Source organism: Gnatocerus cornutus, chromosome 3 (assembly GCF_029298725.1).
Source record: "Gnatocerus cornutus isolate USDA-ARS CGAHR chromosome 3, icGnaCorn1.1, whole genome shotgun sequence".
Lineage (NCBI taxonomy): Eukaryota > Metazoa > Arthropoda > Insecta > Coleoptera > Tenebrionidae > Gnatocerus > Gnatocerus cornutus.
Genome location: NC_142235.1, coordinates 16,532,836 through 16,547,250, shown reverse-complemented (window position 1 = coordinate 16,547,250; position 14,415 = coordinate 16,532,836). Strand labels below are relative to the sequence as shown.

The window sequence follows — 14,415 nt, the reverse complement described above, 5'->3', positions numbered from 1 at the left end:
GACATGAGGAAGAGTCGCGGAGAATAAAAAAACGACTTACTTAAGGCAACGGATGTGTTGCACCACACACATTTTCAATTTCTTCCGGATAACTTTTTGGTACCCATCAAAATTAACCAAGTCTTCTTTAAAATGTCTAAACTCTATATCGATGTTTCGCAAAAAATCGCTTATTAGGTATACCTCGAATCGTAAATGACTTAGCGAATAAATTGTCGCTATAAATGGAGCTTGCACCATGAAGCTAAGTGGAAAAAAGCTCAATCTAAATAACACCGACAGAATATTTTTCCATTTAAAAAAATAGTTCTCAAAAATAGCTAAAGGAAAATAAATATCAACATCGCCTTCAATAGCCGGAATGTAGTTCGCGGCAGAAAAAACAGATAAAATTGTGTTAACAACAACAAAAACTTGCAAATAAAGTGCTTCTTTACCAATCTGTTTTTGCGTTGGAATGCTTGCTTTTTTAATATCCCATGTGTTAAAATTTACATAACTTTCTTTAAAGAATAATGTAGCGTTTGGAATTGCTGCCACCGCCGCTAAAGCCTGAAAAAAAACTTTTCATTAGAAATAAAGAAATTTTTGGTGGTTACATACAAAAAGTAGGCACCCATAAACTGCAAAGTTTTTGAGAAAATACCATATTTCGGATTTCAAAAGAAAGAGAACAGTCTGTAGAACTAACAGAAATGCGATACATGTTAGAGCGATCTTTTGGAAGATTTTAACGGCGAGAGTTTGATAGGGATCCAGGTGTAAAAGTCGGAGCAACCAGAGCTTATCACCTGTCGAAATATTCAATTTATAAGTTGAGAATTATTTTAGTTTTTACCTGCGGACTGTTTTTTCAAAAAGTTTGTAAATTTGTAGTACATATTTTTTATGTCGAGGTGAGTCAGTCGATTGTTCTCACTTAAATGACAAAGGTTCGACAATCGGGTTCATTAGGTATTTATTAATTACTAAAGTTCGGACAAAATATTTAACCTAATTCGGTCCTGGGCACGATCGTAGCGCGATCGAATCCCCACCTTATCAATACCTAATTATAATTACCATAAACTCGTCTTGTGTCAGGTAAAATAAGTAATACAGTGATCATTTGATATAGTAACCTTTGATATAAGAAACATTTGATATAAGCAACTTTCGATAATGTCAACTAATTTAGTTTCTGTCATTCGATATAATCACATCAACTGTCAGTCGCTAAAATGACCGTGTTAAAGATGCAAAAACAGAAGAAACAGTGTTTATCGTTGTGAAGAATGTTTCTGATATTTTCTTCTTAATTTTTTTCCATGTTCTTTTCTTTTCATGTTTTATTTTACTGTTGGTTCTTGCTGTTGAGAATTGGTATCATTCGTAGTTTCTATATTTGTATTAGCAAGATATTTCTTTAATTTTTGTTTCTTGTCTTTTATTGTTAATTTTTCGTTGTTTGTCTACTAACACTAATAATAATTTTTCACTATTTTTCTCTCTTTGTTTGTATAAATTCTGTTTGACGTACCGTCAGAAATTTTCTTTAATTTGTGATTCTTTTAGTTTTTACCTCATTCGTTATTGTTATTGTTATGGTTATTTTGTGTATATGCAGTGTATAAAATGGGTATTTTTTATCTTAAGGTCATTGCCTAGGCAAGCTCTTTTGTCCTTTCTGTGCCTGCATATACATAGAGATACCATAATATTATTTTTAAAATATTGTCTACCCGTTTCGATATAATCAACATTTTTGATAAAAGCAACTTTTAAAAAAATGGTTTCTAGACAGTGAGTATATCGAATGTTCACTGTACAACTCTATAAGAATATTTTACCTACAATTAAGTATAATTTAAAAAACAAATTCAAAATTAAAAATTTAAGAAAAACCATGTCGCAAACCGCATCATTGTGCCTGCCGAAATTTCAGAAATATGGAGCAAAGAATATCCCAGAATTTCAAAATTTTTGCCCACTGACAACTCAAAACTTTGATTGCTTGAATGCTTCTAATTCAGCAATTTGTTGACGTACACGAAAAAGTAAGACAGTTTTTGACTTTGTGTAAATTTTTGCGTCAAATGAGCACCAGAAACTTAAGTTTGCTCCACAAATAAGTTTGATATTGACTAAAATATACAGGTGTCTCAAAACCCTTATAGATGATGAATTAAAAAAAAATCGTTTAACAGCAAAATTCAAACGACGATAGCCAATCTCAAACTCATAATTATTAATTTAAAAAGATTATTTGTTCCACTGCAATGTCACTCTGACAAGTGGATGACAGTATTTTAGAATCTAAGGGTTCGATTTGAGGAGTTATTTTTCAAAACTCAATAAATCCATTTCATAAATTTTGACAGAGGATAAGAAAAAACGATAATTTGTTCAATTTTTTTTTTAAATTTATTTGAACTATTTTTTATTATTCAACTCAAACATCCTCTAAAGACCAAACGACCAGACCGGTAAAAAATCCAAATTAATGCAGGTAAAATTTATGCGAGATTAAAGATTCGTCTATGAAAGCCGACGTGCAAATGGTTTTGTTATCATTTTTGAAGTTCCCACACATAATTTTGCGTAGTTCTTAGAACAAAGTTGAAATCACTGTCACTGTTGAGCCTCCAAAAAATTTTCTCAGACAATAAGCGAAAACATTGAAGACGAAGTTTCCCTGCTGCATGCTTTATTAACAAAAGTACAAAGAAAAAACGATTTATCTCAATACTAAGTCAGGAACAAATCATTCCAAATTAATCATGATGAAGTTTATGGGTCATTAAAGCTTATGACAAAACACAGTAAATTGGAATTTTAAGACTGTTGAAAAAATAACTTTTAATTCACAAACTTAGTGCATTAATAACATAATAACAATAATAAATTTACAACATTTTTTGTGATTTTGATATTCGACACATCTATGAACTGGTTCTAGTTTCTGAGCCTGTACATGACAGAGACGATTGAGTAAATAGTCTTGATAATCTGCAATCTCTACTGTTATTACAGTTCTCGATTCGACTCAACTTACCGAAATGCCCAACTCATAATTGACGCACATAGTATCAGAGAATTTTACTTGGAAAGTTTGCTGCGCATTCAACAAAAATACCAAAAATATCTTTTTATTTTCACCGTCCCAGTTATGCCAGTTGGTGTTCTTCAGCACTTCCACAAGCTGGTTTGACTAAAAATTGTACTAAAAAACAGCATAAGATTTTTGGGTGGTTTTACCACATTTTCAACCATCTGCCCTGCTACCATTAGATGAAGAAAAAGTAAAACTGCTGATGAGGCAAAACTGAATGTCCGTAATCTCCGATGCTCAAACTCATCTTGAAACTTACAGACAATAATAGCAAATTGTAAAATTATACTTACATAGAAGCAAAACACCATTATACTTATTGCCATGATGATCCCACTCATCGAGAATAAAACAATGAAAGGACTAAGTTGGCGCCTTCCTTCTGATATCCCACTACAAGACATGAGGAAGAGTCGTGGAGAAAAGAAAAAACGACTTACTTAAGACAACGGGTGTGTTGCACTACACACATTTTTAATTTCTTCCGGATTACTTTTTGGTACCCATCAAAATAAACCAATTCTTCTTTAAAATGCCTGAATTCTTTATCGATGTTTCGTAAAAAATCGCTTATTACGTATACCTCGAATCGTAAATGACTTAGCGAATAAATTGTCGCTATAAATGGAGCTTGCACCATGAAGCTAAGTGGAAAAAAACTCAATCTAAATAACAACGACAGAATATCTTTCCATTTAAAAAAATAGTTTTCAAAAATAGCCAACGGAAAGTAAGTATCAACATCGCCTTCAATAGCCACAATGAAGTTCGCCGCAGAAAAAACAGATAAAATTGTGTTAAAAACAACAAAAGCTTGCAAATAAAGTGCTTCTTTTCCAATCTGTTTTTGTGTTGCAATGCTTGCTTTTTTAATATCCCATGTGTTGAAATTTACATAACTTTCTTTAAAAAATAATGTAACGTTTGGAATTGCCGCCACTGCCGCTAAAATCTGAAAATAAAACTTTAGTAAAAATAAGACAACTTTTGGTGGTTACATACAAAAAGTAAGCACCCATAAAATGAAAAGTTTTTGAGAAAATACCATATTTCGAATCTCAAAAGAAAAAGGACAGTCTGCAGAACTAACAGAAATGCGATACATGTTAAAGTGATCTTTTGAAAGATTTTGACGGCGAGAATTTGATAGGGATCCAGGTATAAGAGTCGGAGCAACCAGAGATTGTCACCTGGTGTAGAAATATTATATGTAAAAGTTTAAAATTTTGATTAATTTTACCTTCTATAATTATTGAAGACAGCTTTGTCAAAAAGTTTGTAAATTTTATGTGCATTTTTGTCTGTTTATAGAAAGATGAGTCAATCGGCTATTCTAACATAAAAGGCGAGGTATCGACCATTAAGTTTATTAAATATTTATTAATTACCCTAAACTCGCCTTACGTTAGGTGATAGCTATTTATTTGAGAAGGATATTAACTAATTTAAAATAAGCGAGGACATTACTTGTCAACGTCCGACTTTATTATGAATTCATTGAACATGGTTTACTTTTTCATTGGATCTGTGTCCAACAGTGGTTGGTGGGTAGAATTAGAAGTAGTTAATATCCGTAGTCAAAACAAAGCTTTATTGAAACATGTACGAAGGTGGCAATGCTATCACATAACAGTTTGCAAATTTCCAGTTTATTACGGAAGTTTTGAACGCGATGAAACAGCGAGAAAAGCATTTTTCAATTAATATAAATAATAAAGATCTTTAGATTTTGGTCTTCAAAACTGTTTTTATTTTCGTAAATACATTGAATATCGTGGATAAAAGAAAAAGTTTTTATTATTTAATGACAGAGAAGTTAGTACATACAGGGTGTTTTTGAAATGCATGGAGAAATTTTTGTGCTATTCCAGAAGGAGTATGAAGTATGAAAAACCAATTTTAGGTCAAAAACTGACAAGGTATAATTAACCCCAATCCACGAACTTTCTACACCACTGGCAAAAAACGCACCTGGAATGGCTTGTTTCCTAAGCAACCAGCAACTTGAGTTTCTTAACTTTTAAAATCAGTGGCGCACAAGCAAATTTATTGAAATTTTTGTGTAATTTTAACTCTAAAACAACAAGACTTTTACTTTAATTTTTTTCTCCTAATAAGCTGAAATTGTGTCAGGGCATTACTACACGCTTTTTGTAGATGCATTTCAAAAACACCCTGTATGTATTTGTAAAACCTCGAAGAATATTTTATCTGCAATTTAACAACAAATAACAAACCGCATCTTTTCATCTGTCTTACAATTAGTTCAAAAAAACGAAAGAGACATTTTTTCTTGTAAAAAAAATAATGAATTTTTGGTTCCAGAATAATGAACATTTTGGGCATCAGCCTTTTGGTGTTTTATATTTACGTAAACTTTTTGCTCCATATATTTAAAATTTCTATAAAATTTTGCCCTCCAAATATTATCATTCTATCATATTTCTTGGTACATTAACAACTATTAATTTAAAAAAAAATCTGTGCTTTTAGTATTCGACTACCTCTCCGAACTGGTTCTAGTTTCTGAGTTTGTACATAACAGAAACGATTGAGTAAATGGACTTGATAATCTGAAATTTCCACTGTTATTACAGTTCTTAGTTCTACTTCACTTACCGAAATGGCCAACTCATAATTGATGCACATAGAATCAGAAAACTTTATTCGGATAGTTTGTTGCCCATTCAACAAAAATACCAAAAAGATCTTTTTATTTTTAGCGTCCCAGTTCAGCCAGTTAGTGTTCTTAATCACTTCCACAAGCTGGTTTGACTGAAAAAAGTACTAAAAAACCACAAGAAAATGTTGTGTGGTTTTACCACATTTTCAACCATCTGCCCTGCTACCATTAGATGAACAAAAAGTAAAACTGCTGATAACGCCAAACTGAATATGCGTAATCTCCGGTGCTCAAAATCATCTTGAAACTTACAGACAATAATAGAAAAATGTAAATTTATACTTACATAGAAGCAAAACACCAGTATACTTATTCCCATGATGATCCCACTCGTCGAGAATAAAACAATAAAAGGGCTAAGTTGGCGCCTTCCTTCTGATATCTCACTAGAAGACATGAAGAGAGTCGTGAAGAATTAAAAAATCGACTTACTTAAGGCAACGGGTGTGTTGCAGTACACATATTTTCAATTTCTTTCGGATTACTTTTTGGTACTCTTCAAAATAAACCAACTCTTCTTTAAAATGTCTGAACTCTCTATCAATTTTTCGTAAAAAATCGCTTATCAAGTAAATCTCGAAGCGTAAATGGCTTAGCGAATAAATAGTCGCAATAAATGGAGCCTGTATCATAAAGCAAATAGGAAAAAAGCTCAATCTAAATAATAACGATAGAATAGTCTTAAACTTAAACATATAGTTTTCGAAAATAGCCAAAGGAAAATAAATATAAACATCGCCTTCAATAGGCACAGCGAAGTTTGCAGCGGAAAAAACAGCTAAAATTGTGTTAAAAAACACAAAAACTTGCAAGTAAAGAGCTTCTTTTCTGATTTGTTTTTGCGTAGGAATGCTTGCTTTTTTGATATCCCATGTGTTAAAATTTGCGTAACTTTCTTTAAAGAATAATGTGACGTTTGGGATTGCTGCCACTGACGCTAAAGCCTGGAAAAAATAATTTTAAGTTAAAATGAGGAAACTTGGTGGTTACGTACAAAAAGTGAGCACCCATAAAATGGAAAGTATTTGAGAAAATACCATTTTTCGAATTTCAGAAGAAAGAGGAAAGTCTGCAAAATTACCAGAAATGCAGTGCATGTTAGTATGATCTTTTGGGGGATTTTAACAGCGAGAGTTTGATAGGGATCCAGGTATAAGAGTCGGAGTAACCAGAGATTATCACCTGTCGTAATACTCTATTTATAAATGTAGATTTATTTTGATTAATTTTACCTTTAATATTAACTGGAAACAGTGTTTTCAAAAAGTCTGCATATTTTAAATACATACTCTTTAATATCGAGATGAGTCAATCGGCTGTTTTCACAGAAAAGACAAAGTATTGACCATTGGGTTCATTAAGTATTTATTAATTACCATAAACTTGCGTTGCGTTAAGTAAAACATGTAAAATTTTTTCTCCAAACGTCACAAAAAGTCACTTTTTTTTTGTCGTTTTTAGACAGTAAAGTAGGCAATTTTGTTATAAGTAATGAAAAGTGCTCGTTGACATGGAAACACTTTTTCTGCCTAGACAGTAAAAGTACTTTTTGTGACGGTTACTATTTGATACTTATATTTTGTATGGCACTTGCAAAATCTTAACTTTAAAATTCTTTAAAACCAATATTTTTCACAGTAAATGTCATCGATGACAACTACATGCATAGCCATCCATGTTTATAGTTCAATTTGTGTTTACTCATTGTCGGTCATAGAACTGAATTAAACGTTTGGAGAAAAAATAGTGTTTGTTATTTGGCCGAAAAGTGGCTTTTCTGTCTCGCAATTTTGCATACGCTTCGCTACTAAATATAATTGCTCGACAAAAAGTACCACTTTTCTGCCGTATAATAAAATCTACTATGTTTGGGAATTAATCTTTTATCTGTCAGTTTGACAGCGCGCCAATTAAATTAGTCTTTAACTTCATTAAATTGAAAATTATTTATGTTTTTATATTTTTAATTGAGGTTTTCAGAAAAATTATAATACAAGTCTCGTGACTAAAAGGTCAATACTTGTCTCGGAGCCTTAAAAGACTCGGCACAAAACATTTTCGTGACGCCTATGTAAATAGCTATTAATTAACAAAATACTTAAAACATTAATAACAATAATAATTAACAAAATTTTCTGTGCTTTTGATATTTGATTATATCTATAAACTGGTTCTAGTTTCTGAGCCTGTACATGACAGAAACGATTGAGTAAATAGCCTTAATAATCTAAAATCTTTACTGTTATTGCAGTTCTCAGTTCTACTCAACTTACCGAAATGCCCAACTCATAATTGACGCATATTGAATCAGAAAATTTTATTTGGAAAGTTTGCTGCCCATTCAACAAAAATATCAAAAAGATCTTTTTATTTTCACAGTCCCAGTTCTGCCAGTTGGTGTTTTTCAACACTTCCACAAGCTGGTTTGACTGAAAAAAGTACTAAAAAAACAGTAGAAAATGTTTTTGTGGTTTTACCACATTTTCAACCATCTGCCCCGCCACCATTAGATGAAGAAAAAGTAGAACTGCTGTTAAAGCAAAACTGAATATCTGCAATTTCCGATGCTCAAATTCATCTTGAAACTTTAAGACAATAATAAATTTTTTTAAAATTATGCTTACATACATATATGCAAAAAATTATTACACTGATGCCGGCGATAATAGCAGCAATCGAGAATAAAACGATAAAAAGACCAAGTTTGCGCCTAATTTCTGATATCTCTCTATGAGAAAGTTTAAAAAAATGTTGAGAAGAATAAAAAAATCGACTTACTTAAGACAACAAATGTGTTGCTGCACACACATTTTCAACCTCTTTCGGATCACTTTTTGGTACTCATTAAAATAAACCAACTCTTCTTTAAAATGTCTGAACTCTCTATCAATTTTTCGTAAAAAATCGTTTAACAGGTATATCTCAAATCGTAAATGGCTTAGCGAATAAATTGCTGCTATAAATGGAGCTTGCAGCATAAAGCAAATAGGAAAAAAGCTTAATCTAAATAACAACGACAGAAAAATTCTCCACTTAAAAAAGTAGTCTTCGAAGACAGCCAAAGGAAAATAAATATGAACATCGTCTTCAATAGCCACAGTGAAGTTTGCGGCAGAAAAAACAGCTAAAATTGTATTAAAAACCACAAAAACTTGCAAGTAAAGTGCTTCTTTTTTGATCTGTTTTTGCGTTGAAATGCTTGCTTTTTTGATATCCCATGAATTAAAATTTGCGTAAATTTCTTTATAAAATAATGTGACGTTTGACATTGTTGCCACTGCCGCTAAAACCTGGAAGAGAGTAGTTTTGGTAAAAATGAGGAAACGTTTGGAGGTTACGTACAAAAAGTGAGCACCCATAAGATGGAAAGTATTTGAGAAAGTACCATTTTTCAAATTGATGCAAAAACAGGAAAGTTTGCAAAATTACCAGAAATGCAACACATATTAGTATTAACTTTTGGACAATTTTGACGGCTAAAGTTTGACAGGTATCCAAGTATAAGAGTCGCAGCAACCAGAGATTGTCACCTGATAATATTAAATGAAAAAGTTTAAAATTTTGAAGAAATTCACTTTCCATAATTATTGAAGATTGCTTTTTCAAATAGTTTGTAAATTTTAAGTGCATGTTTGTCAATGCTTTTGGAAAGACGAGTCAATCAGTTCTCACATAAAAGACAAGGTATCGACAATCGATTTTATTAAATATTTATTAATTACCATAAACTCACCTTGCGTTAGATAAAATATGTATAAGAAAAAATTTGTTTAGGCCGACTTCCTGTTTTAACGTTTTTAGGAACATGTAAATAAGCCAAAAAAAGGCTAGGTGGCCTAAACCTCCAAAAAAAAACTAGATATTTTTTTATTTACCGGTTGGAATCTCACTGTCCTCAACTGAGTGAGACAGGAGTGTGCTGAAATATTTTAAAAGAGGTTAAAATGTTTTATTTCCAAAATAGTTATTAGGCGAGCAACCTTAAAGAGTAAAAGTCACTAGATCAATTTTTTTGATACCGGTGTCCCAGAACGCTCGCACTTCCTTTTAATAGGAAATTCTCTACATACACTAGTCAACACATTTTGGACACTTTTGCTTCATCAGGTCCGAATTCAGAGATATTTATAAAAAAAAATTTAGATTTTTTATGTACAAAAATTCATTTTATTCAGTTTTTCTTTAGAACTCGCAGAGTTATGGAATTGCTAGATATTGTTTTGAAAAGCGAATTTAATAAGTTTTCTATACCTATAAAACTTATCTCTAAGGTTATTTTTTTTTCCATTTTACATGATATTTAAAAAAAAAACTGCACTGGGACTATGTAAGAGAATAGAAAAGAAATTCCTTTCTTTCTTTCTCTTGTTTCTAAATTCGCACCATGTAAAGAAAATCGAGTATAGTGGGCAGATTTTACCATGGTGTACATGACTTTTAGAGTCGAATATTATCTTATTGCACTCATAATGTGGAGGGTGTAAACAGGCTATTGTGTCCGAAAATTAAAATTTACGACATCTCCAAGTAGGTAGAAAAATGTGGACCCGTGCCTCTTCATTAGCGCGGAGGCTCAAGATGATTGTTGATCCCTTCCCCGTGTTTTTTTTTAATGAGGTTGATAAGCTTTTAATTTTTGTTAAACATCCAAAGTTAAGGCCAAAGCAACAAATATTCTTTTAGAAATGAAACGGACAGGTGGAGGCCCTGCGAAAACACCCCCCTAACAGATATTGAAGAACGGCTTATCTCGTTGATGGGGTGGAAATTTGTAACTGGAGACTTAAACAAAGAATTGGGCTGGGTACGTATTATTAAAACACGAATATAAAAATTCAACTACGTAATTGCCTGTAATACATAGCTGTAGGAAGCTATAGAACTGGAAACTAATATACCATCAGCAGTTCAAGAAATGCCACCATCAGTAGTTCAAGAAATGCAACCATCAACCGTCCAAGAAATCCAACCACCGCTAGCAGGACCATCAAAATCACCTCCGCCATTAGAATTGTATTCAAAACCAAAAAAAAAAACATTCACTAAACGTTCCGCAAAACACAGAAAGTTCAAAAAAAAATGTAGATTTGGCAAAAACACACAATGATAACATAAAAATTTTGAAAAACATTAATTCAAATTTGGAGACCATCGCAAACGTCATGCAGCAAATACTTGCAACTATGCAACAATATCAGAACAAAGGATAATGTAGATTCTGAAGAGTTATTGTTTTTGTTTCACTTTTTATATTGTTTATTATTAGTTTAGTGTTGTTACAAATTAGTTAGTTACGCTACTGTTGTTTAGGTTGTTAGTTTTGGTTTTGAAAAGAAAGATTTACTATGTTTTGTCGCTGTTGTTGACCTTGTTGAAGTATAACTGCAGGAAAAAGATGAGGAACATTTCGTTCAATCTCATCATCATGAGCTTCTTCAAAATCATCTTCTGGGATTCCAGCTCTGATGCACATGTTGTGTAATACACAGCATGCATTAATTATAATTCCTACTGTGTTGTGGTCATACCTTAATATTCTTTCTTTTAATAGACGCCTAAAGCGACCTTTAAGAACACATAGAAGAAAAAGTGAAAATACAGCTAATAAATTCTAATAAGATGTTTACAAATGCATCTTTCAACGATATTTCGTGCAGACTTTAGAGCATCATCATATCGCCTTTCATGTGTTTCCTCGATGGTATTTTCAAGTGTCATGAGCCATGGCTATTGTGGATAGCCACTGTCTCCAATTAACCAAGATCGTTCATCACCTCTTTGGTAGTTATTTTCCAAATGTCTAATTCTGAATTCCTCTGAATTCCGCTGAATTCCTCTATATAAAAGAGACATGAGCTGCTTCTCCAAAATTAGCATTTACATTCAAAATTTCCATCTTACTGTCACAAATAATTTGAACATTTTTTGAGTGGTATCCTTTTCTATTAAAATAAATATGCTCATCTTCAGTAGGCTGTAAGATCGCCACATGGGTGCCATCAATAACACCAATAATGCCGGGAAAGTTGTATTTTTCATGAAATCTGCGTTTTATGTCTTGTTTTTTTCTGGTTCCACAGGAAATTTAATCCAACTAGGTGTTACTGTCTCAAGAGCTTCAATTACTTCTTTAATTGTTTGTTGTGCCACAGCTATGTGACATTCACTGCCAATGCCTTTCTGGTATGATCCTGTAGCGAAGAACCGTAAAGCAGCCAAGATTCGGTTTTCTATAGACAGCCTTATTCGTCTTCGTATCGGTTGTAAAAAAGGTCTTAATTCAATTACAAGATTTAGATAAAGGTCTATATTCAGTCTAAACAATCGTCGAAATTCACGATCAGGCAAATTTAAAACATCTACTCTGTTTCTTAAAAAAACTCTTTCTAACTTTAATTGGTGTTTTCGACGTGCCTTCTCTTCGTTAAGAACTTGATACAAAAATATGGCATTCATTTTGAAAAATTTTACTGAATTTGACGTTGGTTGTAAAACAGATACACTTAAAAATGCCGATGTTTTCAGGTAATTCTGTAATGTTAATATAATGACATTTCTAACGCCGAAAACCGCCGAATCGTTAAAGAATAAATATTGATAAAGAGTACGATCATAGAATAAAGAGAAATTTCCTTTCTTTTCTTTTTCTTTTCTACCTCTATTTCCAAATGCTTACATAGTCCCAGTGCTGAACTCTTATGTCATAAAAAAAACCGCTATTTTCGTAATTTTTATATGCAATTTTTATATAACTCACGAATTTTTCGTTGTAATGTATCACTAAAATGTCTAAAATCTGTTCTTTTTTACGCGCTTACAACTACAGTGCAACCGCTTATCGTTTGGAAGTTACAGGACAAAAACATTAAAAAGTCATTTAAAAAATTAAAACTTTTTGTTAATTTTGTCAATTTTTGCTGCAAAATATTTATCTATCATCTTTTATTCTGACCAATAAAAACTATTAAAGATTCAAAATCAAAATCACTTGACAATTTTTGTAATATAACTTTTAAGTGACAAGAGATAATAACGTGTTGAAGACCACATTAGAAAGACGAGATCTCAATTAAAAAATAAAAGTAAAAATTTTTCATAAAAAAAAACAACAAAAAGTTTTGACAAAAACTAACTATCCTGGCGACTGCTATAGTTTTTTGGAAAGCTTATTTTATTACTTTTTCAACAATGTACACAAAAACTTGCAAGTAAAAGTGCTTCTTTTGGATTTGTTTTTGTGTAGGAATGCTAACTTTTTTGTTAAAAGTTCCCACCTGTCCTAGTTCACCCTTCAAATTAGAAAAAAATTAAATTTTTGATTCCCGAATAATCAACATTTTAGGCATCAGTTTTTTGGTGTTTTATATCTACGTACACACACTGTTTGTCCTATCTGTTTAAAATTTCTATAAAGTTTTAAGGTTCTTTAGAAGGAAAAAGTTTTTTAGTTTTTCTCTTCAAATTTTTGTCCATCTTATTGCAACCTGGCAAATGGTAGATAATGTAGTGAGTTTACACAGATCTTTCTTTTTTTTTCAGTTTTCTTTACAGTTATTTGAGCTTCTGGAAATTTTGGAATAGACAAATTGCTACAACTGCTGGAGAATAAAAATAGTTATGTCGTTGTTCTTAATTGTACTTCAAATATTATTATTTTATCATATTTAAAGGTACAGTAACTTCCTTAATTTACAAATTTTCTGTGCTACTAATATTAGACTTCATCTCCGCACTGGTTCTAGCTTCTGAGTCTGTACATGACGGAAACGATGGAGTAAATTGACTTCATAATCTTAAATCTGCAATGCTATTACATTTCTTTTAGTTATAATAATCTTACCCAAATGCCCAACTCATAATTAATGCACATAGTATCAGAAAACTTTGCTCGAATAATTCGCTGCCCATTCAACAAAAATAACAAAAATATCTTTTTATTTTTGCGGTCCCAGTTGTGCCAGTTAGTACTTTGCAATACTTCCACAAATTGGTTCGACTAAAAAATATACTGAAAAATCAGAACAAAGTCTTTTTGTAGTTTTTACCACATTTTCTACCATCTGTCCTGCTACCATTAAATGTACAAAAAGTAGAAATGAAGATAACACAAAAATAAATATCTGTTGTCTTCGATGCTCAAAATCACCTTGAAACTTTAAAGCAATGATAGAAAATAGTAAAATTATGCTTACATAGAAGCAAAAAATCATTATACTGATGCCCGCGATGATGGTAGCAGCCGAAAATAAAGCAATGAAAGGACTAATTTTGCGCCTTCCATCTGACACCGCTCTACAAGACATGAAGAAGAGTTTTGAAGAATCAAAAAATTGACTTACTTAATGCAACGGGTGTGTTGCTGTACACACATTTTCAATTTCTTCCCGATCACTTTCTGGTACCTATCAAAATAAACCAACTCTTCTTTAAAATGTCGGAACTCTCTATCGATTTTTCGTAGAAAATCACTTAACAAGTAAATCTCAAATCGTAAATGACTTAGCGAATAAATTGTCGCTATAAATGGAGCCTGAACTATTATAAAGATAGGAACTAAGCTCAATCTAAATATAAGCGACAGCAAAATTCTCCACTTAAAAAAATACTCCTCGAAAATAGCCAAAGGAAAATAAATACCAAC

The 14,415-nt window shown here is 31.9% G+C and overlaps 1 protein-coding gene and 1 long non-coding RNA gene across 2 annotated transcripts; both read right to left on the bottom strand.

The window, feature by feature from the left end:
• Nucleotides 1–2,934: 2,934 nt before the first annotated feature.
• LOC148177605 (uncharacterized) lies at nucleotides 2,935–3,563 on the bottom strand. Its single transcript, XM_088033377.1, has 5 exons — nucleotides 3,532–3,563; nucleotides 3,385–3,484; nucleotides 3,238–3,345; nucleotides 3,035–3,190; nucleotides 2,935–2,988 (listed from the first exon to the last, which is right to left on the bottom strand). Exons 1-5 carry the CDS (start codon nucleotides 3,561–3,563, stop codon nucleotides 2,935–2,937), a joined length of 450 nt encoding a protein of 149 aa, XP_087889503.1.
• Nucleotides 3,564–13,481: 9,918 nt separating this feature from the next.
• LOC148177604 (uncharacterized) lies at nucleotides 13,482–13,891 on the bottom strand. Its single transcript, XR_015769750.1, has 3 exons — nucleotides 13,832–13,891; nucleotides 13,615–13,770; nucleotides 13,482–13,566 (listed from the first exon to the last, which is right to left on the bottom strand). It is a non-coding gene; the product is annotated as an uncharacterized LOC148177604 (long non-coding RNA).
• Between the last annotated feature and the right edge of the window lie 524 nt (nucleotides 13,892–14,415).

Bases quoted from the DNA above. Each gene is read 5' to 3' on its own strand.
- LOC148177605 (XM_088033377.1), bottom strand. From the start codon at position 3,563: ATGTGTGTAGTGCAACACACCCGTTGTCTTAA. The intron at 3,485-3,531 runs GTAAGTCGTTTT...CATGTCTTGTAG, and splicing joins CAACACACCCGTTGTCTTAA to TGGGATATCAGAAGGAAGGC. The intron at 3,346-3,384 runs GTAAGTATAATT...ATTGTCTGTAAG, and splicing joins TAATGGTGTTTTGCTTCTAT to TTTCAAGATGAGTTTGAGCA.